This window comes from Microcaecilia unicolor, chromosome 2 (genome assembly GCF_901765095.1).
Source record: "Microcaecilia unicolor chromosome 2, aMicUni1.1, whole genome shotgun sequence".
Classification (NCBI taxonomy): Eukaryota; Metazoa; Chordata; class Amphibia; order Gymnophiona; family Siphonopidae; genus Microcaecilia; species Microcaecilia unicolor.
This window is the reverse complement of record NC_044032.1, coordinates 121,863,308-121,888,645: the sequence shown is the minus strand read 5'-3', so window position 1 is coordinate 121,888,645 and position 25,338 is coordinate 121,863,308. Positions and strand designations below refer to the sequence as shown.

Sequence of the window (25,338 nt, the reverse complement as noted above, 5' to 3'; positions counted from 1 at the left end):
TTTAATGGGTAAAGAACGTGCAGATAGAAGTTCCAGTCAGAGGAACTCAACACAGACTGTTTCACCTGAACTGCCTTCATCAGGAGAATCTGTCGAGACTCCACAAAACAGAATTTAATCCAACCAAAATCATTAAAAACTGCATTAGTTAAACCGAAAGGGTGCAAATGATCAACATAAAAGTGGGTTTCTGCCAGGTACTTGTGACCTGGCTTGGCCACTGTTTGGAAAACAGGATACTGGGCTAGAAGGACCATTGGTCTGACCCAGTATGTGTACTCTTATGTTCTTATGTAAATGTCTAATCTGCAGTGGAATAAAGTTGCATTTGCATGAACCTACTGCATACCAGTAGTCCAAACTGGAATATCTGCATCGGTACAGAAACTGACAAAAAGTAGCAATGTAAATGTTTATTATGTCCACTTACTTTGGAGCAAATATAAATTGGTATGAGAGCATTTGTGTACTATTGAACTAATTCTGGGGCCCTTTTACTAAGCCACATAGGCGCCTACGTACGCTCAATTCGTGCCAAATTGGAGTTACCGCATGGCCCTTGCGGTAATTTCAATTTTGGCGTGCGTCCGCTATACACGTCTGAAAAATATTTTTTAATCTCTGGTGACCGGCAGATATGCGCATTAAGTGGCATTTGACGCACGTAGACCATTACCGGCCTGTTACCGTGTGAGAGACCTTACCACTAGGTCAATGGCTTGCGGTAAGGTCTTAGACCCAAAATGGACACGCAGCAATTTTCATTTTGCCGCATGTCTGTTTTCGGCAAAAAAAAAAAGCTTTTTTTGTAGGTGTGCTAAAAAATAATTCTGTGCGTGCCCAAAACACGCGTCTACACTATCGCAGGCCATTTTTCAGTGCATCTTAGTAAAAGGACCTCTTTGGGAGCCTATTCTGTAAAAGCGTGGGTTGTCTTTTTAAAGTAGGCACTGGATTGACATTCTACATATGAACCCTATCATAAGATCAAGTCCTTAGAGAACAATTTAAAAGCCATTTTGGTTAGTACATAAACATTGCTATACTGGGACAAACACAAAGGTCCATCAAGCCCAGCATCCTATTTCTAACAGTGGCCAACCCAGGTCACAAGTACTTGACAAGATCTCAAAACAGATTTTTCGCTGCTTATCCCAGGAATGAGCAATGGATGTTTCCAAGTCCATTTTAATAATGACTTAAGAACTTTTTTTTTTAAGAATGTGGGCAAACCTGTTTTTAAACCCTGCTAAGCTAACTGCTTTTACTACATTCTCTTTACTAAATTCCAGAGTTTAATTACACGTTGAGTGAAGGAATATTTTAAGCTATGTTTTTGTGCTTGGAAATAGATGTTCATAATATTACATATGTGGTAAGCACTTTACCTGAACTGAGAAGAGGCATTCCTGGGAGAAGGGTTGCAGTGAGATTTGCCTTTATGAACACTCTTGAAAATATGTCCATGTGCATGCAAATTAACCCAGAAAATGTGTGTATTTTAAGAAGCAAGTATAAATGTAAGTGCATAAAATCATGGGGTAATTTTCAGAATAGAAGTACATCAATGGTTTTGTTTTGAAAACTCCCTGGTAGAACTATGCATGCACCATTTACGCACATGATCAGTTATAAAACTATCCCTTTATTTGGAATCTGTCTGCTACCTCGTCATCTATTTTTTTTTAAATTGTCAATGAACCATTCAGTTAAGATTCTGGTTCCTTTCTCAAACAGATGCAGCCAATCTCAATGGTATAATCAAAGTTCCAGTTTTTGTAAATTTAGGAGTTTATTTTTCAGTTCAATTGTGGTATTTTTAAGGTTACAAAAGACTGTTTTTCAGAGTTATTGATGGTGCAGATACTATTGCTGGGCACCTTTTTTCTAGTTGAATCAGATGCATAGATTTTTGTAGCAGAAAGAGAGTGGATGATCCAAGACAGGGAAAGGGAGGGGGTGATGAGTACTAGAGGCAGTGGGTTTTCCCAGTGTTTATCTAATACACACCTATTTTTATTAGTATTTTTTATTTAGCATCAGGATGTTCTATCATTTTATGTGTGTGCTCATGCAAAGAGCTTCTAGCTCTCAGAGAACGAATCCTCTTGAGGCTAGAGTAGCAGACTTGGAGGAGCTGAGAGAGACAGAGAGGTACATAGAGGAGACCTACAGGGACGCCTCCCAGTCTGGCAGCCCCTATGCTGCCTTGGAGGAGGGAGGTCTCCTAAAAGGAGAGCATCACCTTGGTGAAGTAGGAAGTAATTTGTAGCCAGGACCTGCAATATCCTCTTGTACTGAGGATGTGTCTCCAGGGAACCTTTGCCCAGGATGGAGGGGCTAGGACAGCTGTTGCAGTTCGTGATTCGATCATTAGGCATGTAGATAGCTGGGTGGCTGGTGGATGTGAGGATCGCCTGGTCACTTGCCTGCCTGGTATGAAGGTGGTGGACCTCATGCCCCACCTAGGTAGGATTTTAAGTAGTGCTGGGGAAGAGCCGGCTGTCTTGGTACATGTGGGTACCAATGACAGAGAAAAATATGGGAGGGAGATTCTGGAAGCCAAATTTAGGCTCTTAGGTAGAAAGCTGAAACCCAGATTTTCCAGGGTAGCATTTCCACGTGCAGGATCCAAGAGGAAAGGAGAGCTTTGAAGTCTCAATGAGTGGTAGAGACGATGGTGCAGGGATGAGGAATTAATTTGTTAGGAACTGGACAACATCTTGGAAAGGAGGAGCCTATTCTGAAAAGAATTGACTCCACCTTAACCGGGATAGAACCAGGCTGCTGGCACAAACATTTAAAAAGTACATAGAGCATCCGTTAAACTAAAATGGGTGTGGGGTGAGTATCCTTGAAGGATACTATTGAATCAGGATATTTAGGGAATTCCAAGAGGGAGGTTTCAACAGTGGTGAAAGAAAGCCAGGAGTGATTAAGAGGAGAGTAGAGTAAAGGATGCAAATTATCCCTGCCAACTTCAAAGCAGCTTATAGATGTAAGGAAAAAAACACAATTTGAAGTGTCTGTATACCAATGCTAGAAGCCTAAAAAATAAGATGGGGAAGTTAGAGTAGTTAGCATGAAATGAAGAGGTAGGTATAATAGTCATCTTAGAGACCTGGTGGAAAGAGGACAATCAATGGGACACTGTGTTAAATTAAATTGTAATAATAGAGTGGATCAAATTGGGAGGGGGGGCGTGCTATATGTTAGAGGGAATGAATCAAACAAAATGTTTATTCTATGTGAAACAGATAGCAGCGTGGAATCATTATGGATAGCTATTTTTTATGATGTGCATTTCCCTTGTTTGGCCAGCAGATGGTCTGTCCTTTGTTTGTAACAGAAGTGACAGCTTCTTCTTCCAGCCTAAACTGAGGAGAAGTAATCTGCACTGCTGTTGGTCAGAAGCCCTACAGTGTTTATGCTCTGGGCTCTGATTGAATCTGCTGGAAATCTTTAGGGCGTGTAGAAGGTACAGACCTCTATACTGAGACCTTGTTCAAAGACTGTGAGCTGTTAATTTTCCTGAACTCCCCAAGTACTACTCAGGTAGTGAATAAGTGTTTAGTTTAATATTGATTCCAGTTTAATTTATCTGTTATTGTTTGCTAATTACACCCTATTCATCTGTTCACTGTTCTAACTTGTTATGATAATCCTGGGCTGACTAAGAATCCTGGTGTTTTGGGTCCGTAGGTGCTTTCTAGGAACTGTGGGACCCCTGGAAGTGTGGCCCCAATGTCCTTAGAAACCTCTGGGGAATTAAGTTGCAGGTGGGAGATTCGCCCAGAGACAAGCGTAACCCAGAAGTTAGGAGGAAGGGTATGCTAGAGTAGAGCGTGTGCACAGAAGGTAGTGGGCCTGAGCAGTGCTGGGACAGACCCTTTAGGTGGCCGCAGGGTTACCCCCCCCCCCCCCAGGTGGGTTCTAGGTGTTTTGTGAAAGGGTCCTTTTATTAGGCTACAGTAAAAAGTGGTCTTAGCACACCCTTGCACGGGTTTTTCCTACATATTAAGGCTATTTTTACTGAAGCAGTAAAATAGCTGATTTTCTATTTTTTCCCAGCTTTGCATACATTCTTTGAGTGATGGAAATGGGTTTCTTTAGTTTAACTGCTTGAAATCAGTAACAGAGCTAAAGAAGCATTGTACTGAAAATGTTGGAAAACAATTATTATTGCTACAATAAAACTCAGTAATTCAAATTAGATGAGTCAATGGCTTCATCTTCATTGGTCTCTCTTTTTTTTTTTTTTTAATGAATATGTGATATCCCTATGTTAGATAATAATATTAAAATGGTGCTGTGATATATGTCAAGAGGTTTTGGTAGAGTGTCTTGTAAGCATAAGAGATGAGACTGAATAACCCAAATTATGTGAGACATGGTAAATTTTAGCCACTCAGTTATAACAAGAAAATGCCATAACGATTAAAGCTGATCTTGCATTCCTGGGCACAAATAGAAACAATGACTCGATATTCAGCAGCCAACTGGGGGGGGGGGGGGTGTCTTAGGCGCACTGGCGCTTTAAGCGTGTGTTAAAAATAGGTGCACACTAAATGCTAAAGACGCCCATACAAATATATTGGCATCTTTAGTGTTTAGCCTGCACCTGTTTTTAGCAGGTGCTAAAAATGCCAGTGTGCCTTAGTAAAAGACCCCCTGGGATAATACCCAGATTTTCAGAGGCATTATTCAGTTAATTCCACTGAAATTCCCTACAAACTGCCTTGATAGCGCCAGGATGGTCCAAGAGAGGAATATAGGCCAGAATTTATTTGGAGACTGGTGATAGTCAGTACTAGTATCCAGTCTGCTATCTGGACAATATAGGACAGCTTAAAAATTGTAAATGCCAATATCTAGATATCAACTGGAGCATATTCTGGTAAATCTTTAAATGCCATGGCCAGTATTTAAAAGGATCACCGATTACAGAGTTTAAATATTGATCTGTAAGTACTTTATCCCCTTTTGAAATGTCCAAGCCAAACCTTTACCAAAGAAAAGCAGTTGGAAGATTTAGAATGTCAAACCTTTTGCATTACTTGTCATGTTTTTTTTCCCTCAGCTGAAGCGAACAGCATTGCATTTTGCTGTTGCAGGAAATCATTTAGCTGCTGTGGAATTTCTTCTCAGTCGCAAGGCTCAGGTGAATGTTGCAGATAAGGTAATAAAACCAAGGCTTCTCTTTTGTTTCATTTACATTCGCTTATTTCTGCTATAGGACATAGGGCAGTCTACATTGTGCTCAAAAACTGGACTTCACCTTCCTCTAAGGAGTTTGTCTTAAGGGTAAGGGCCATGCATTTGGTATACTGCTTTTTCTGTGGTACAACCAAAGTGGTTTAAACATTATATACAGGTAATTTCTCTGTCCCTAGATGGCTAACAATCTAAACTTTGTACCTGGGGCATTGGAGGATTATGTGACTTCCCAGGGGCACAAGGAGCCATAGTGGGAATTGAACCCAGCTCCCCTGGATCTCAGCCCACTGTGGTGACCATTAGGCTACTCTTCCATCCTTAGAAATTCCCCAGTTTAGAAGCATTAAAGCCAGTGGTGATTTTCTGCTAGATTACCAACCTAAACCTTCTCTTACAACCAGGACCTCTGGGAACCTGCTTCCTTTTCTTCCCACTGCAGCTAAAGTAGAAGGTAGAACACCCCCCCCCCCCCTTTCCCTCGGCTCTGACCTGGTACCTTGTCTTAAGAGTTACCACTGTATTCATCAACTTGATGACTAATTCTGCTTTAGATGAGATCTCAAGTTAAAATGTTAACTCAGTTGCTCTACTTATTTGTAAAGGCAAGAGTAGCTGTGACTATATATTCCACTGGGGGTGTTTTCCAGTGACTGAGGGTGAGTGGTCTTGAGTTCAACATGACAAAGATGTGAGCCAATCCTAATAAATTAAATGCGTAAGTAAAGACATGCCGAGTCAAACCAAGGTTCATCAAGCCTAGAACTGTGTCTCAGTAGCCAGTGTGGGTGACAAGTGATCCTAAAAATTAGATCTGTTTCTCATAGCTTATTTCCAGGGATAAGCCCAAGTTTACCTAGCTAATAATTGTTTTACGGACATATCCTCCAGGAACTTGTCCAGAACTAAAGGCATATTTCTTTCTCCAGGCTTTTAATGTATGATGACTTTGTGGTTTAAACAAGGCAGGTATAGTTGTGTTAGGATATGTTTTATATGTTTTTTTATTATGAATATTTTGCTGTAAACTGCCTAGTATTTAGGCAGGGTATAAGTTTTTTTTTTTTTTTAAATAAATAAAAATGATGTCACCTTGACTGTGTCCTCCGTCAACAGATTAATTATGTACTGTATGGAAAAATGTTTTCTATGGTTTGTTTTTAGTATGCTGGCTGTTAATTTCATGGACTGCCCTCTTGGTCTTGTGGTGTTTGAAAGGTTAAACAACCATTCTCTATTTAACTGTTCCACTCCACTCATGAGGTATAAACCTGCCATATCTCCTCTCAAGTTGTCTTTTCTCCAAGCTGAAGAGCCCCAACCTGTTTAACTTCTTTTCATAAGGGAACTGTTCTATCTCCTTTATAATTTTTGTTCCCATTCCTGAACCTTTTCGAGTTCAGCTATAACATTTTTTTAATATTACTGTTTTGTTTAACTTGGCAGGAAACCTATTTTGTCCATGTTACAATAAAAATAAAAGGAAAACAGCACAATATCTTATTTTACAAGCACAATAATGCTCTGTCAGCACATCCTAAAAAAGAGGAAATCATCTGGTCTCTCTCATTCAGTCTCTGCAGTTGATGTTGGTGCTTCCAGTACTTATTCCAAACATTACTGTACACATCAGCCTTCCCCCTCAGAGAACAAGACAACTTTTCAATAACTGTGACTTCAAACACAAACATTTGCTTATGCCAGTGAACTTGCTCTGGAGTCACACCAGGGCTGCTGCTTTGGGAATCTGGCAGCATGTTGCAGCTGACTCACTAACATACATTCATTGTTAGAAAGTGTCACCCCCTCCCCTCCCCGGTATCACAGGAGACATAGCAATTGAATGAGAACTATTCTGTGTAGAAGGAATGGACGCAATGAAGCTTAGTGGAGATTAGGAAGCAACACTGGTAATTGGGAAGCAAAGTTAGTACTTGGCAAACTTTTACGGTCTCTGCTCTGCTTGTGGCTGGACAGCTTCAGCTTCAGAAGTTGGAGAGCAAGGACAGTGCTGGGCAGACTTCTATGGTCTGTGCCTTGAAAATGACAAGGCCAAATCAAGACCAGGTATACATATGAACTATCACGTACCGTATGTAATGGGTTTATCTTGTTCAGCAGACTGGATGGACTGTAAGGTCGTTATCTGCTGTCATCTGCTATGCTACTATGTATGTTACCTCTCTGCCCAGGATCTCCCTGATCTCCTTTCCTAATCTCCAAAACAAAACTATCTGTAGGCAGATCTACTACCTGTGCAAATAATACCTCCAGAGTGACACATAACTAATAGGGTAACTAATAGGGTGCCTCTGAATGCACCTCATCATTCCTATTTCCAGATCATTTATAAATATGTTAAAAAGCACCAGTCCCAGTACTGATCTTTGCGATGGCAGATAAATACCATATGGTCTATCCAGTCTTCCCATCCATACCATCTAGTATCCCTTCCTCTCCCTTAGAGATCTTATGTGCTTGTCCCACTCCACTTTTCACCTTTCTCCAGTGAGTAGATCGATGCACAGCAGCACCCATTAAATACAGGTGCCACGGGAAAAATTACTGAGTCACAAACAGCGACCAATGCACCAGTGGCGTAGCCAGACTGCCAATTTTGGATGGGCCTGAACCCAAAGTGGGTGGGCACAAAATTTTCTCTCTACCCCCCTCCCCCAGCAAAATTTAGTCACGCTAATCAGATGCATTTGTCACACAGGGTAAAGTGCTGCTTTTCAGTGCATCAGATTTCAGAAAATAATTTATTTAATAGCCTAACACCCTTTTCCATGAGCTTTCAGAGGCCAAAACCTCCTGCCTCAGGTCAGTATAATGCTGTTAAGGTATCCTCGCCTGACCTAAGGAAGGAAGTATTGGTCTCTGAAACTTCATTAACACAGGTACCATATTACTTTATCCTAAATTAAAAATAAAATTATTTTCTTTACCTTTCTTGTATGGCCATTTACTTTTTCTCATTGTGTCGCTCCCAGTCTCTAGATTCTGCTTTCCTTCGTTTTCGCTTAACTCTTCTGCCACAGTTTCCTGGCCATTTCTCATTTTTCTCTCCTTTTTCTTTGCTTTCTTCAATATTTTTCTGCCTCTCTCTCTCTGTCCTGATTTAATTCATTCTTACTATCCATTCTTTAATTTCCTTCATCTACTTATGGCTTTTCATCTTTTTCTCACCCTTGTTCTCCCCATGCCCCTTCCTCTTATTCTCCAGTCTTTCACTACTCTCCTTTTCCATCCAGCAGCTCTCTTCTTTCTCTCCCCATCCTTCCAGTCTCCCCTCTCTCTCCCCATCCTTCCAGTAGTCTCCCCTCTTTCTTTCTGCATCCTTCCATCCAGTGTCACCTCTTTCTCCCTACCCTTCCATCCAGCGTCTTCCCTCTTTCTCTCCCCATCCTTCCATCCATCTATCCTCTCTCCTGATCCTTTCATCTAATGTCTCTCTCCCTCTTTCTAACCAGTGTCTCTGTATCACTCTACCCTTTTCTGTTCAGTGTCCCTTCTCTCTCCACATCCTTCCAGTCTCTCACCTTTCTCTCTGCATCCTTCCAGTCTCTCCCCTTTCTCTCCCCATCCTTCCATCCAGAGTCTCTCTCCCCATCCATCCGTTTTCCCTCTTTCTCTCCCCATCCTTCCATCTGTTTTCTATCTTTTATCCCCATCCTTCCATGTTTTCCCTCTTTCTCCCCCTCCTTCCATGTTTTCCCTCATTCTCTGCCATCCTTCCATCTGTTTTCCCTCATTCTCTGCCATCCTTCCATCTGTTTTCCCTCTTTTCTCCCCATCCTTCCATGTTTTCCCTCTTTCTCCCCATCCTTCCATGTTTTCCCTCATTCTCTGCCATCCTTCCATCTGTTTCCCTCTTTTCTCCCCATCCTTCCATGTTTTCCCTCTTTCTCCCCATCCTTCCATGTTTTCCCTCATTCTCTGCCATCCTTCCATCTGTTTTCCCTCATTCTCTGCCATCCTTCCATCTGTTTTCCCTCTTTTCTCCCCATCCTTCCATGTTTTCCCTCTTTCTCCCCATCCTTCCATGTTTTCCCTCATTCTCTGCCATCCTTCCATCTGTTTCCCTCTTTTCTCCCCATCCTTCCATGTTTTCCCTCTTTCTCCCCATCCTTCCATGTTTTCCCTCATTCTCTGCCATCCTTCCATCTGTTTCCCTCTTTTCTCCCCATCCTTCCATGTTTTCCCTCTTTCTCCCCATCCTTCCATCTGTTTTCCCTCTTTTTCTCCTGCATGCCAGCGCCAGCCCCAGCTCCCATTGCCGGCCACTGCTGCTTTTCCTGTTGAGCAGCAGGGCCGGCGCTACAAAAAGAAGAAGCGCTAACGGCGCTAAGGACGAGAAATGTTAAAAAAAAAAAAAAAGCGCGGCACCGTCCGGCAGGCACTGTCTCGGCAGCCTTGAGGCATTGGCTGCTCCCGTCTGCGGGAGGAGCCTGCGAGCCAGCAGCCAATGCCTCAAGGCTGCCGAGACAGTGCCTGCCGGTGCCGCGCTTTTTTTTTTTTTAAACATTTCTCGTCCTTACTCCTTAGCGCCGTTAGCGCTTCTTCTTTTTGTAGCGCCGGCCCTGCTGCTCAACAGGAAAAGCAGCAGTGGCCGGCAATGGGTGCTGGGGCTGGCGCTGGGCGGGCCTGGGCTGAAATTGGGTGGGCCTGGGCCCAGCCAGGCCCACCCGTAGCTACGCCCCTGCAATGCACAAAGGGGATCGCATGCAAATGAGATGCAGGGATCCCTCTTTGTGCATTGGTCGCTGTTTGTGGCTCAAAGGTGTCAAATGCATTTGACAGCTTGCAGAAACTCCCTGCGGGTCCAGTGGACCACCCCCAAGCAAAAACACCCTGGTGGTCCAGTGAATCCTGACCCCCCCCCCCCCCCCGCCTCTGCACCCTCTCCCCTCTCCCTTACCTTAAAATGTTGGAGGCAGGAGATCAGGAGCAACACTCTTCCTTACTGTCTCTAGGCCCACCCAGAACAAAGTAGCAGCACCCAGCCCCTGCCAGGTGCATTTTGGGATGCCCTGGGAGGGGCTAAGCAGCATTAAGAAAAAAAATCCTTAGATGGTGTTTAGCTCCTCCCAGTGCATCACAGAATGTACCAGGCAGGGGCTGGGCCAGTGGCTTAGCCAGAAGACAATTTTTGGGTGGGCCAACAGGTTGGATGGGTGGGCACTAGGGTTGCCAACTTTCTGAAAGAGAAAAACCTACCACCTGATGTACCCGTGCCCTGCCTCACCCCATGCTCCACCCCTACTCCGCTCCCAATAACTTCAATGAGGGTAGCAGTGCAGGCCACACTGAAGCTTGAGGGAAGTCCAAAAGACTGCACTCTTCAGTCCCCGTTGAGCCATGGTCCCCCAACACATATATGCTTCTCCTGTATCAGGGTTTGTCAATTCTTTTGTGGCCACAGCCCCATAATAGTGGCCAAATAAAATTATGTGACCCCCCCCCCCCAGAGGTGCATAACAATTATGTACCTATAGAGAGCCCACTCAAGTTGTGACCCCAAATGTGGGTTTTGTGACCCCATTTGGTATCCCAACCCACAGTTTGGGAAGCTCTGTCTTATATGGTATTGAAGCCAAATACATTCTGCATCCACAGAACCCCCTGGCCCTTCCCCAACAGTGGATGCAGAGCAGGGCTAGGACACTTCCGCATAAAACTCACCAAATACATATTTGTCTCTTGTGTAATCTCAATAACAGACGTGTAAAGTAATTCAAGCTACTCAGAACCTAGATCAAATCTATCATTCCAGCACTAGCTCCCAAAACAAGGATTCTACCTACAATATTTTAGGGCCCTAAATATTACAGTGATACCCTAAAATATCAATACATCTATTAGGATGTATTTTCTTCACCCAACGCGTAATTAAACTCTGGAATTCGTTGCCGGAGAACATGGTGAAGGCGGTTAGCTTGGCAGAGTTTAAAAAGGGGTTAGACGGTTTCCTAAAGGACAAGTCCATAAATCGCTACTAAATGGACTTGGGAATAATCCACAATTCCGGGACTAACATGTATAGAATGTTTGTACGTTTGGGAAGCTTGCCAGGTGCCCTTGGCCTGGATTGGCCGCTGTCGTGGACAGGATGCTGTGCTCGATGGACCCTTGGTCTTTTCCCTGTGTGGCATTACTTATGTACTTATGTACTTATATACTTATAGGAAAACTGAACAAGCCAGATTACTACAGAATGCTACATAGAAAAGTCATACTAAAAGAATACCTTGGTCACACACACACACAACACAAATGCCAAATACAGAATAGGTGACCACAAATATAAACATGAATTAAACCGAAATCCCAAGAAGCCAGCCTTTTCATATAGTACAATACCAGAGAAATAGAAAGAGATGCATTTCCTCCTATACTGTGCAAAAAAGAAAGATGACACATGCTATGGATGGTGTTAGAGGAGTGCAACTAGGGCAACTGCCCTTGGCCTCCTGGCCAGAGAGAGTCCCAAGCCTGCCAGAACTTGAAGAAGATGCAGCCTGATAATGTGCTTTGGGGTCCCTCCTAGATTTCTGCTCTGGGCCCCAGCCATATCTAACACCACATCTGGCAGGATGTACATTTCAAATCTGACGTATTGTAATCACAAAATAGAAAATAAAATTATTTTTTCTACCTTTTGTTGTTTGGTAATTTTTTTTCCCCAAATAATGTTCATCCCAGGCTCTGGTTTCTGCTTCTCACTGCCTTCTCTTAACTCTCACGCTAGGGTCTTCTGTCCATTTGACATGTCTTCTCTCTTCATGCTCACCATTCATCTTTGTGTCCCCTATCTTTCTCCATCCAGCTTCTCTCCCCTCCCTCTTTCCGCCCGCCTGCCCGCATTTGACTTGCCTGCCCTCCCTCCTTTTCTCACTTGTTCTGTGTGTTTAGTATTTGACTCCCTGTTCTTTCATCCCTTGGTTTCAGTACCTCTTTCCTTTCCTTTCCTTTCCCTTCTCTTCTCCCTCTCCCCTCCCCCAGGTTCAGCACTTCTCTTCCTTCCAGCCAGTCAAACGCTGCCTCCCAGGAGTACAACACCCTTCCCTCCAGCCCCCCCCCCCCCCACAAGTCCAGTACCCCTCTCCCTTTTCTCCAGCCTACCTCCATGGGTCCAGCACTTCTCTCCCTTCCCTCCAGCCCCTCCCCCAACAGCTCCAGCATCTCTTTCCCTACAGCCCCTCCCATAGGGCAGCACTTCTCTCCCTTCCCTCCAGACCCCCCCCCCCCCCCGGCCTGGAAGGTCATCTCTGTCTTTTTCCTCCCTGCTTCTGTTGCTCCTTTCCCTGCGCTCCCACCTCGTCCCGCGAGTCCGGCACTTCAGTTTTTTTCCTCCCTGCTTCTGCTGCGGTGCTTCTAACTTAGTACTGGCGTGCGCAGTGAGTTCACAAACACGGGCCCAGCTCCAGGGTTCCCTCTGCTGCGTGCGTCGGCGTCCTGCCCTAACAGGAAGTTGCATCAGAGAGGGCGGGATGCAGAAGAGTGGACCCTGAAGCCGGCCTGTGTGTGTGAATCGCTGACAGGTAGCGCACACTAATACTCTTAAGTTGGAAGCACCGCAGCAGAAGGACAAAAAAAAACAAAACAGAATTGAAGGACTCGCCAGAAGGGAGCAGAGGGAAGGGAGCGAGCCAGCTAGGGATGCAGTATTGGTTGGGGACATCGTAGTGCACCATTCCTGGGTGGGCCTTGGGCAAAAGTGGGTGGGCCTGGGCTACGCCCCTGCTGCAAAATCCACCACAAACCCACTGTACCCACATCTAGGTGCCCCCCTTCACCCATAAGGGCTATGGTAGTGGTGTACAGTTGTGGGGAGTGGGTTTTGGGAGGCTCAGTACACAAGGTAAGGGAGCTATGTACCTGGGAACTTTTTCTGAAGTCCACAGCAGTGCCCCCTAGGGTGCCCGGTTGGTGTCCTGGCATTTGAGGGGGACCAGGGTACTACAAATGCTGGCTCCTCCCACGACCAAAGGGCTTGCATTTGGTCATTTCTGAGATGGGCGTCCTTAGATTCCATTATCGCCGAAAATCAGAAACGACCAAGTCTAAGGACGACCATCTCTAGGGATGACCTAAATGTCAAGATTTGGGCGTCCCCGACCGTATTATCGAAATGAAAGATGGACGCCCATCTTGTTTCGATTATATGGGTTTCCCCGCCCCTTTGCCAGGATGTCCTGCGAGGACATCCTCAGGAAAACGTGGGCGCCCCTTTCGATTATGCCCCTCCACGTTATCCGTTGTGCAATGGGCAACCAATGTAGTCATTTCAACACTGGAGAGATATATGCATATCATGGTGGAATTCAGAATGCTGAGGGCTAACTAATGAGTGAGGAGAATTTAAAAAAACTACCTGTGTGCCATTTCTTATTTTCTAATCTGTATATATTTCTCTGACTTCCTGGTGGATAATGTAGATATTCAGAACACCTGCATGAGCCAATAATCTTTAAGCAGAGACAGCACAGTTTTGAGCATTTTGAATCTGAAACATCCATTTCTCTTCCAGAAAAGCCCAACTTAAAAAAAAAAATTACCAGGTGCATAAATGGGTCTCTCTTGAAAAGAAAGATACCAGAGAAGTTGTCATACGAAAATCCATAACTAATTACAACATAACACCACTCATCCCTTACTATGATTATCTTTTATAATTGTTTGATTTAGACTAACTCATGATCCTTGTTATCCTTGATATCTCTAACATCAATTGTATCTTTGGTACCCTGATATGGTGATGCCACAACAGGTCTTTGTAAGCCACATTGAGCCTGCAAAAAGGTGGGAAAATGTGGGATACAAATGCAATAAATAATAAATAAATAAATAACCAAATAAATACTTTGAGGGTCATAAAGTAGCAGCATGTGCTAGTGCTGTAAAGGGGTCTTTTACTAGGTCGCGGTAGAAATCAGCTAGCGGTAAACACCCATTATATTCCTATAGGCATCTCTGTGTTTACTGCCAGCTGGTTTCTACCGTGAGCTAAAATCACTACCACAGCTTAGTAAAAGACCTCCAAAATGCACGTTTTTTTTTTTAAATCAAATGGCCCATTTTATGTAGAGGGCCTTGTGGTGAATACTGCACATTAATTGCATTATGATATGCTATTAGACAGTGACTCCCTTTGCAGCAAATGAGCTACCTTCCTTCCCTTGTGTTAAATATTAACATAAGAGGGATAAAGGACAATGTCTTTGAACTCTGAGCATGTTTATTTTCTTGTGGCTTACGTGAAACCACATCCTGAACCTGTGTTTGTGATTTAATTAAAAAAAAGAAACACCATAAATGGGCCATATCAGGAGATGGAGGTGGAATAAGTTGATGGAAGTTTGGAAGCAGTGTTTTTTTGTTGTTGTTGTTTTAATAGACAACATGGAACAATGCTATAGCAGATAGTTTTATTCTAAGGCCATGTTATCAGTTGCAGACCCAGCTAAAGAGATGTTTTATGTGGTGCGATCATGCTTAGGAGAGAAAAGGGTTTCAGGAATGATGCAATGGGCATATAGGCGTTCCCAGGGAGGATGGGGTTGCAGTGTATGCCTGTATTTTATAAAATACACAGCTACATATATAGAAGACATGCAACATTTACACACTTTTTTGGAGAAGGTTTAAATATGTACGTTGCCATTTGTGCACTCTTGGGGCTGGATCTGGCCTATTGTTAAAAGCACAGAAAGACCTATATTGCCTTTTCAAATCAGACTTAAAATAGGCGCCTATTTGGATTTTCACAAGGTACCCTGTTATAAAATTAAATCCTTAAAATTATATGTTTTGCAGCCATCTGACTATTGCCTTCAGGTTGTATATATTTAGACTTTTTTTTTTTTAAATGATAGTTAAATTTTAAAAAGCATAAGAGAATGGTTCTTCAGAAGTATTTCACTGAAACAGCATTTCTAGATCATTATTTATTTTATTTAAGAACTTTGGTTCCTGTACTTGCGGTATCCATCAGAACGTTGAGCTCTTGTCTATAATAAATCTGTTTTCTGTAGACTCTTGCTTGTCTTGACTATGTTTTAATCTCCACAGAGCAGGTACTGTCTCTTATGCATGTTTTTTTCATAGTGACTGTAGAGGAGTGCTTTAGAAAGGATTGATGGGAATAGTAGACTACAGTCACAAAACTAGTCATCTCATGTTTCTAGTGTTACCTTAATTTCTGAATATACCACATATGTGAATGATGGCAAAGCCCTGAAACAGCACTTTTTTCCCCAGGAGCAACAGACACTGAAAAGGGACTGAAGCTGTCAACCTTTTCATGCTGCTACTGCATGCTTAAGTTCACGGAACTGGTTTTGCTTGTCTCCAGTCAATGTTCACAAAATGATGATGCTAACCGTTTATATTAGTGGTAATTTGATCTAATTTTCTTTTCTTTCAAGCACGGGTTGACGCCACTTCATCTTGCTGCCTGGTCTGCAGACCTGAACATCATGGTAATGTTAATTAAAGCTGGCGTGAATCAGAAGGCCAAAAATGAGGTTTGTTGCTAGATATAGGTTTTTGTAGTTTAAAAAAAAAATAACTTTTCTTCTATTTTTGCTTATGTTCTTTTACAAGTTTTATTTTGCTCTTTTCTGAAGTTCTTAGAAACTCATGGTTTTTCAGTATTTCTAATATTTACCTCCAAATCCCTTCCCATAAAAAGAGCAAGGGGGACCTGTGTGCTGAATTCACATAGTGGCCAGAGGAGCACAGCAAAACCTGCACAGTCCACACAATAAAGTGCGGAAGGATGGTTCTGTTCTTTCTTCTTCACTTGAGGATCAATGCAAAGGTGTCCTAGGTGAACCTTCAGCCTCGGACCTCTTTCCCAAATTAGCAGAATCTTGGGGTGGAGGTATACAGAACACCGCCCCTCACCTTTAAGGATAGACCCTCAGATAGCCTGAGCCACCTTAGTACCATTAGGCCCGCCCAGGAAGGAAGTGAGACTGGAAGGGAGGAGCTGAAGGTGCAGGGACCAGGAAGTATAAAAGGTAGGGCCAGACTGGGGTTAAGGAGGCCCAGGAAAGGAAGAACCGAAGCCCCAGCATGTGCCTCTAACAACGGTGACTTGGCAGAGGTAAGCCAACTTTTGATTTGAGACTTGGGGTCTGGCTGGAGCCAGACCTGGAACTCAGAGAGAGAAAGTGAAAAACTTACAGGCTGTGTTTGGGGCGTGGCAGCCAACTGCCTCAGACTGTGTTTGGGCCCTTTCAGCCACAGGCCCTGGTTAAGACTTTGCTTGCTAAACCAAAGAGACTTTTCACCTTGTGTTCCTGGCCCTGTGATGTAACAGGCCTCAGGTTTTTGTTAATAAAGCACTTGTTTCAATTTACACCTTTGTCCGGCTGTGTTGTTATGCAGGCCCACCCTTAACCCTCGCTCGTGGTTTCACAGGGCCTAATGACCTGAAAGTTAAACTGGACAATTGTGGTCATCTCAACACCACCCCTCCCACATCAGCCCTATAAAAATATGTAATTGGGCTTCAAAGAGATGATGATGGAAGGCATGCAAGGCAAGTACATGTATAGAGGCCCAACACATCTATACAGTGACTTTAGAAAACTGCTACTTCCATATATAGATCTGCAGTGCGCAGTTAGAAAGGGGGTGTATTGTGGGTGTGGTTTCTGTCAGACCAAAAGAATGTGTACTTCTGGTTTTGCAATAGAAATACACACATTTTACAAACTTCTAGACCTCGACACTCAGAAGCGGAACCAGCTTGAAGGTGCAGGGGGAGTAAGAGTGGCGCCAGAGCGGACTTCTGCCAGCGCGCGTTTTAAATGCAACACATTGAGTATAAAATAGGCGCCAGCGGAAGTCCATTTGGGGCAGTGGCCACTCCCCTGGCGCCCCCCCTAGCTGCGCCACTGTCGACAGTTACACCTGCTTCAAAGCAAGCGTGTCTGCTTACTGCTCATTTGTGTCAGGGGTTTGTGAGTGTTTGAGGGAGTCAATCTTTTCTACTTCTCAGGTATTAAAAACTACCTCAAATGCCAAAAGAAAGAAAAAAAGGCAGATGTATTTTCAAGTTGGCTTCTTAATTGGCTTTTCCTGGATATCGAGTTTTGTAAAAAGCTGGCACTTATATGGGTAACTGTAAAAACCAGAACTTAAATGCTCAAAACTCTGAAAGATGATGCTCTTTTTTTGAACATATACCTGCGGCAAACATGGTTATTTCTCTATGCCCTTATTAAACTTTACAAAAGGCTCTATGTTCAGCGAACTCTATGTAAAATATTTGGAAAATTATACATGTCCTAATGTGACCATGCCTTTTCCTACCTACTAGAGATTAGCTATGAAAATCAGGCTTTTTACTTTTAAATAATAAACTTTGCTTCATGATACCTATGTATATGTAGATATATATGGGGCTGCTTCCTAGGAACAGCCACCCTAGGCATATGCCTAGTTTGCCAGATGGCTCAGCCAGCCCTGACCCACTTCATTCTGTATTGCCCTTTAGGATGGAATGAATGCTCTGCACTTCGCAGCCCAGAACGATAAGGGTGACATTGTGAATTATCTTCTGCAAGATCTACATCTGATGGACCTAAACAAATGTGACCAGGTGCAGTTCCTAAATTAATACAAGATATACTTACTTAGATGGTTGCCTTTCACTTTTTTTTTTCTATAGTCTAATTCTACAAAGAAATACTTTAGTGATTAATAGAATCTACACAGGAGAATGCAAGAGTGCACACATACTTCTGGATGTGCACAGGGCCGCCGAGAGACTGAGCCGGTCCCGGGGCAAGTCCGTGCCCCCCCCCCCCCCCCCCAATCGCTACTTCTGTCGCCTCCCTCTCCTGCTCCCAGGCCGCCAGCACCGCAGTTCCCAGTCTCCACCTACCTACCCTCTGCTACCTTCTGCCTGCCATCCGACCCCCTTCATTTAAATTAAAAAAAAAATCTCTAAAGCAGCAGGCGCACTGCCTTCTGTGCGAAAGTGGCAGATGGCCTCGGGCGGGCCTTCCCTCACTGTGTCCCATCCTCGCGGAAATAGGAAGTTACATCAGAGGAGGGCAGGACACAGTGAGGGGAGGCCCGCCCGAGGTGATCTGCTGCTTTCGCACAGAAGGCAGTGTGCCTGCTGCTTCAAAGATTTGTTTTTTTTTAATGCAGGGAGTGTGACAACAGACAGAAAGGAGCTGAGGGTAGGCAGATGGAGACAGGACTGCGGCGCCAGTGGCCTGGGAACAGGAGAGAGCGAGAGACTTCGGCACTGAGCCCTCCTTGGTGGCCCGGGCACGGGGAATTTTGCCCCCCCCTCTCGGCAGCCCTGGATGTGCAAAGCCTGTGCATAGAAATGTGTAGTCCTTGTCAGACAAATTGAAAATCGCTTCCTGAATGTCTAGCCTATCTCTCCTTTATTTCCTCTTCTATAGGGTGTGCCCAGAGCTTAATTTGTGGGCAAAAAAGAAGTGGAACTGTGAAACTGGGAGAGGATCAGGAGCAACAGGAGAAGTGAGGCTGAAAAGGAGCAGAGTACCTGTTCTGTGCTTTGCTCCAGGCTCACCCCGCCCCCTCCCTTCCCTGTAAACTGGATTGTTCCCCCTTTTTATATTGGGGGCCACATTTAATATTTTGTAACATTCGGACGGCCTTTGCCTTGATTTTCTCTCCTCTCATGCCATCCTCGATCCGCTTCAATCCGGCTTTCGCCCCCTACACTCGACTGAAACGGCACTATCTAAAGTCTGCAATGACCTGTTCCTCGCCAAATCCAAAGGTCACTACTCCATCCTCATCCTCCTCGACCTATCCGCCGCTTTTGTCACTGTCAATCACAACTTACTTTTTGACACACTGTCCTCTTTCGGGTTCCAGGGCTCTGTCCTCTCCTGGTTCTCCTCTTATCTCTCCCATCGTACCTTCAGAGTACACTCTCATGGTTTGTCCTCCACCCCTATCCCGCTGTCTGTTGGAGTTCCTCAGGGATCTGTCCTTGGACCCCTTCTTTTTTCAATCTACACCTCTTCCCTGGGTTCCCTGATCTCATCTCATGGTTTCCACTATCATCTTTACGCCGACGACACCCAGCTTTATCTCTCCACACCAGACATCACTGCGGAAACCCAGGCCAAAGTATCGGCCTGCTTATCCGACATTGCTGCCTGGATGTCCAACCGCCACCTGAAACTGAACATGGCCAAGACCGAACTTATTGTCTTCCCACCCAAACCCACTTCTCCTCTCCCTCCACTCTCTATCTCAGTTGATAACACCATCATCGTCCCTGTCTCATCTGCCCGCAACCTCGGTGTCATCTTCGACTCCTCCCTCTCCTTCTCTGCACATATCCAGCAGATAGCCAAGACTTGTCGCTTCTTCCTCTATAACATTAGCAAAATTCACCTTTTCCTCTCTGAGCACACCACCCGAACTCTCATCCACTCTCTCCTGACCTCTCGCCTTGACTACTGCAACCTACTCCTCACTGGCCTCCCACTTAGCCATCTATCCCCCCTTCAGTCCGTTCAGAACTCTGCTGCTCGTCTTATCTTCCACCTCGACCGATATACTCATATCACCCCTCTCCTCAAGTCACTTCACTGGCTTCCGATCAGGTACCGCATACTGTTCAAGCTTCTCCTACTCACCTACAAATGCACTTGATCTGCAGCCCCTCCTTACCTCTCTACCCTCATCTCCCCTTACGTTCCTACCCGTAACCTCCGCTCTCAAGACAAATCCCTCCTTTCAGTACCCTTCACCACCACCGCCAACTCCAGGCTCCGCCCTTTCTGCCTTGCCTCACCCCATGCTTGGAACAAACTCCCTGAGCCCATACGCCAGGCCCCCTCCCTTCCCATCTTCAAATCATTGCTCAAAGCCCACCTCTTCAATGTCGCCTTCGGCACCTAACCACTACACCTCTACTCAGGAAAGCTAGACTACCCCAACTTTACATTTCATCTTTTAGATTGTAAGCTCCTTTGAGCAGGGACCGTCCTTCTTTGTTAATTTGTACAGTGCTGCGTAACCCTAGTAGCGCTCTAGAAATGTTAAGTAGTAGTAAGACATGCGTGCATGTATGTGTGTGTGCTCCTGCTTTCTCTCTCCCATTTCCCTCGCCTGTTTTCAGCTGCAGATTCTTACTGTTTCCCTGCCTCAACTCGTCTATCCACAAGCTTGAGCCGCATGACACTGGAAGTTCAGGTTGGTCTCGTGGTTTCAAATCTTGAAACTGTGAGACCAACCTGAACTTCCAGCACCATGAAGCTCAAGCTCACAGATGGATGAGCTGTGGTGGGGAAGTAGGGATCCTGTGGAAAAAATCTGTGTTTCTCCCAAAAAATTGCCAAGCATCTGTAGGCCAAGAAAAGGCACTCTGTGGGCCAGGTTCTGGTCGGCAGGCCGTAGATTGACAAGCCTGAAGTAGGACACCCTTCAACTCTGAAGTCCAAAAAGAAGTGGTGGAACTGTGTTCCAGGCTGTTCCCCAGAAAGTAAGCCTTGGGTGTACTTATTTAGGTCATAGAGAGGCATATTTTCAAAGCACTTTGGGAGGCTGTTCCATAGGTTTCTATGGAACTTTGGGAGGCTAAGTGCTTTGAAAATGAGCCTGATTGTCTCATCTTAGATGGACATTTGGAGGACAGTTTTACAACTCTGAGGGTCACGTGGTAGGAGTCTGCTCTATAATGGCACCCAGGTTCTGGTATAGAATACTAGCATAACCCAGTATTTGCATCACTGTGGGCATGTAGATACAGCAGGAACATGGTGTAATTTAGAGTACTGTATAACTTACGCACATAACTGGGAGCACCCATGTCCTGCTTTGTCACATTTTCGTCACCTTGAGATCCTCAGACATCTTCACCCCAAGTTCTCTCTCCTGAACTGTGCTGATCAATCTCTCGCCTCCTATCTCATATATCTCCTTTGGATTTCTGCACCCCAAGTGCATCACTCTGTACTTCTTCGCATTAAATTTTAACTGCCAGCCAGACCTTCGACCGTTCTTCTAATTTTGGAGATCTCATGGTTTCTACTCCCTCTGGGATTTCACTTTGTTGGCGATCTTCGTGTCATCCACGAAGACAAACTTTCCCTTCTAACCCTTCGGTAATGTCTCTCACACATATATATTAAACAGAATCAACCCCAGTACCAACTCCTGAGACACTTCACTACTCACCTTCCTTTTCTCCGAGCAAATTCCATTTACCGCCACTCTGTTGCCTGTCGGTCAACCAGTTTCCTATCTAGTTCACCACTCTGGATCCTAAGTTCAGTCCTCTCAGCTTGTTCATGAGTCTTCTGTGAGGAACTGTATCAAAGGCCTTGCTGAAATCCAAGTAGATTACATCTAGTGCATATCCTTCTATGGTGACCCACTCAAAGAAATCAATCAGATTTGTTTGGCAGGATTTTCCTTAACCCATTGGATTATAAGAAAGTTAACTACCTTTTTCTTCAGCAGCAACTCCCTTTATTTTTCCTATTACTGATGTGAGGCTTACCGGCATGTAGTTTCCCACTTCCCTGCCCCTGTTTATTGTGAAGTTGGACCACATCCACTTGTCTTCAGTCCCATGGAGCCTCTCCCATCTCTAAAAACGTATTAAATAAATCCTTAAGAGATCCTGCCAGGATTTCTCTGAGCTCCCTCAGTATCCTGGGATGTATCCCATCTGGCCCAATAGCTTTGTCTATTTTTAGATTTTTCAAGTTGTTTATAAATGCATTATTCTGTGAACAGTGCAACAAGAAGAGAAATTGACTTGAACTGAGAGGCAACAGAATGTTTCCAAAAACGGAAACGTGACAGTAAGGATCTTAATGTAGAAGAGGCCCTGAATCAGTGGTTCTCAATTTTACTGTACTGTTTTTTTTCCTTCCACTTTTGTGTTTGAACAATAAATATTTTGACTTTTATCTGTCAATTGTACTGATTCTTTTTTTAACGGTAACATGTCATCTTCATTTTTTGTGGCAGCTACTTAGGTGGGGCAATGTACTATAGCCTTGATGTGACCCAATTAACCAGAATCCATTGTATTTGCAAGTTTGTCATGCACAAAAACCTCCTGTTGTACTTTACAAATGTATCTGTCCCCCATAACTCCAGTCTTCTCCCCTTATCCTTGGTCATGCCTTGTATGATTTTGTATTGTATTTCTTGTAGAGCCACATCATTCCATCACATGGGGTATTCCCATAGATAGCTGCATCAGGTCCCAAGCTACTAGCTTTGCCGATGTCTCTTAGCCCAAAGATTTGCTAGTGGTCAAGATGATCTACTTTTCTCACTTCTCTTCCTAGTTTAAAATAAGACCGCTATGTCTAGTCAGGTCATTTTATTGACCAAAAAGCTTTTGCACTGTTGATCCAAATGCTGGTTTTACCACACCTGGATTATTGTAATGTCTTATTTTTTGGTATTAAGTGTTAATATCAGAAAAAATTGTGAATTATAGAGAACACAGCTGCTAGACTGATTTTCAAACTGAATAGATAAACTAGTGTTTCATCATATCTTGTCAAACTGCATTAGCCGAAAGAATCAGGTTTAAAGCTGCTTGTCTAATTTTCCAAATGTTATATGGCTTCACATCTGAATATGTTGATTAATGTCTCATCATTATGCTTGGCTCACTCTAACAGACTGAAAGAACAATTGATGTTCTAGTCCCTCCACACAAGTTTTGATTTTTCCTCCTATGAAGTACAATTGAAAATGAAACAGGAGAGTACCACTCCTCTAATGGCCCTCTTGGAGATTATTTGAATTGGTTCGTATTCATCTCATTTATGCTACCACATTATAAATCCTCAAGTCTGGAAGAGCTGCTTGGGATAATTTTTATAAGAGGCATTGTATATGCATATGCCATCACACACAATGCTTATACCATCACATATATGAAAATGGTCTATGGACTTTTCCTGTAGGAAGCCGTCCAAACATTTTAAAATTCTCGCTAAGCTAACCGCCTTTACCACATTCTCTGGCAATGAATTCCAGAGTCTAATTACACGTTGAGTGAAGAAACATTTTCTCCGATTCGTTTTATATTTACTACTTTGTACCCTCATCGCATGTCCCCTAGTCCTAGTATTTTTGGAAAGAGTAAACGGACGATTCATGTATACCCGTTCCACTCCACTCATTATTTTATAGACCTCTATCATATCTCCCCTCAGCTGTTTTTTCTCCATGCTAAAGAGCCCTAGACGCTTCAGCCTTTTCTCATAGGGAAGTCGTCCCATCCCCTTTATCATTTTCGTCGCCCTTCTCTGTACCTTTTCTAATTCCACTATATCATTTTTGAGATGCAGTGACCAGAATTGAACACAATATTCGAGGTGCGGTCGCAGCATGGAGTGATGCAAAGACATTATAACGTCCTCATTTTTGTTTTCCATTCCTTTCCTAATAATACCTAACATTGTATTTGTTTTCTTAGCTGCTGCAGCACACCGAGCAAAAGGTTTCAACTGATCAACAACGACGCCTAGGTCCCTTTCTTGGTCGGTGACTCCTAATGTAGAACCTTGCATTACTTAGCTATAATTCTGGTTCCTTTTTCCCACATGCATCACTTTGCACTTGCTCACATTAAGTCATCTTGCATTTAGACGCCCAGTCTCGTAAGGTCCTCTTGTAATTTTTCACAATACTTTCACAATTTAACAACTTTGAATAACTTTGTGTCATCAGTAAATTTAATTACCTCACTAGTTACTCCCATCTCTAGATCATTTATAAATATGTTAAAAAGCAGCGGTCCCAGCACAGACCACTGGGGAACCCCACTATCTACCCTTCTCCATTGAGAATACTGACCATTTAACCCTACTCTCTGATTCTATCTTTTAACCAGTTTTTAATCCACAATAGGACACTACCTCCTATCCCATGACTCTCCAATTTCCTCTGGAGTCTTTCATGAGGTACTTTGTCAAATGCCTTTTGAAAATCCAGATACACAGTATCAACCGGTTCACCTTTATCCACCTTGCTGATGAAATGCGCATGGGCACATGTACATCCATAAATTATAAAATGCTGTAATATATACATGTTCAGGCTAATATCTAGGTCTGGGCATTTACGCCAGCTATAGAGTAGGTGGAAGTGATTGGGCCTTAAATTAAGGAACGTTTTCAAGTTGTAAGTCCCAGAAGATCCCAAAAAGTAGATCAATTTCTCATAGCTCATTTCCAGGATGATCAGTGGCTTTCCTAAGTCTACCTAGATAATAATTGTTTTACGGGCTTTCCTCCAGGAACTTGCCCAAACCTCTTTTGAACCTCACTGTGTTAGCTGCCTTGTCTACATTTTCCAGCAACAGATCCATACCTTATTTATAATCTATTTGGGGAAAAACTATATGTTGTGAGGGTTGTTTTGCAGCTAGCAGCACTGGTGAAAAGTATGTGTGTACTTTATACTACAAGGACTTTGCAGGATTTCTGAAGTGAAAGTATACATGTGCGTTTCACTTCATTTGTCAGATTTTCAAAGTACACTCATACGTCCACTTTGAAAATTACCCCAGGAAAAGTACATGTGTACTTTTATCCACTCCCCTATGTGTAACTTTCTTTAAATTAGTCACCTTATTTTCTAACTTCTCTTACTCTCTTACCTATCTATATGTTCCATGGAATGGAGGGGGAGAAATGGTGACCATAAGATGGAGGGAAGGGAGGAAATGGTACCCATGGAGAGAAGGGGAAAGAGAGATGAGAGGAGATGGTGTCCATGGAGGAAAGGAAAGAGATGGAAACTAGATAGATTTGAGAAGGAGGAAGAAAAATGGAAGAAAGTTGAGGGTGAAAGATGGATATAGGGCAGGAAGTGAAGGAGGAGAGAAAAAAAATTGTGAATAGACAGGAGGTCCAGGAAACAAGAGTTCAGAGTACAGAGAAGCAGAACCAGAGACTGTGAAGATCATTAGAAATCCACGGGAGACGTATGTGTTAAGCGGGGAGAGTCTGATATGTACGGACGGGGAGAGGGATATTGTGGTGATAGTAGCTGAGGATCTGAAGGCGACGAAACAGTGTGACAAGGCGGTGGCCATAGCGAGAAGGTTGCTAGGATGTATAGAGAGAGGTG

General features: G+C 43.8%; 1 protein-coding gene across 1 annotated transcript in view; it reads left to right on the top strand.

Moving 5' to 3' along the window:
• Positions 1–25,338, top strand: part of ANKDD1B (ankyrin repeat and death domain containing 1B) — a 137,885-nt gene that overhangs the window by 14,048 nt on the left and 98,499 nt on the right. Inside the window, 3 exon segments of the mRNA XM_030193265.1 lie at positions 5,081–5,179; positions 15,645–15,743; positions 17,726–17,830. Of these exon segments, the coding sequence (XP_030049125.1) occupies positions 5,081–5,179; positions 15,645–15,743; positions 17,726–17,830 (303 nt within the window).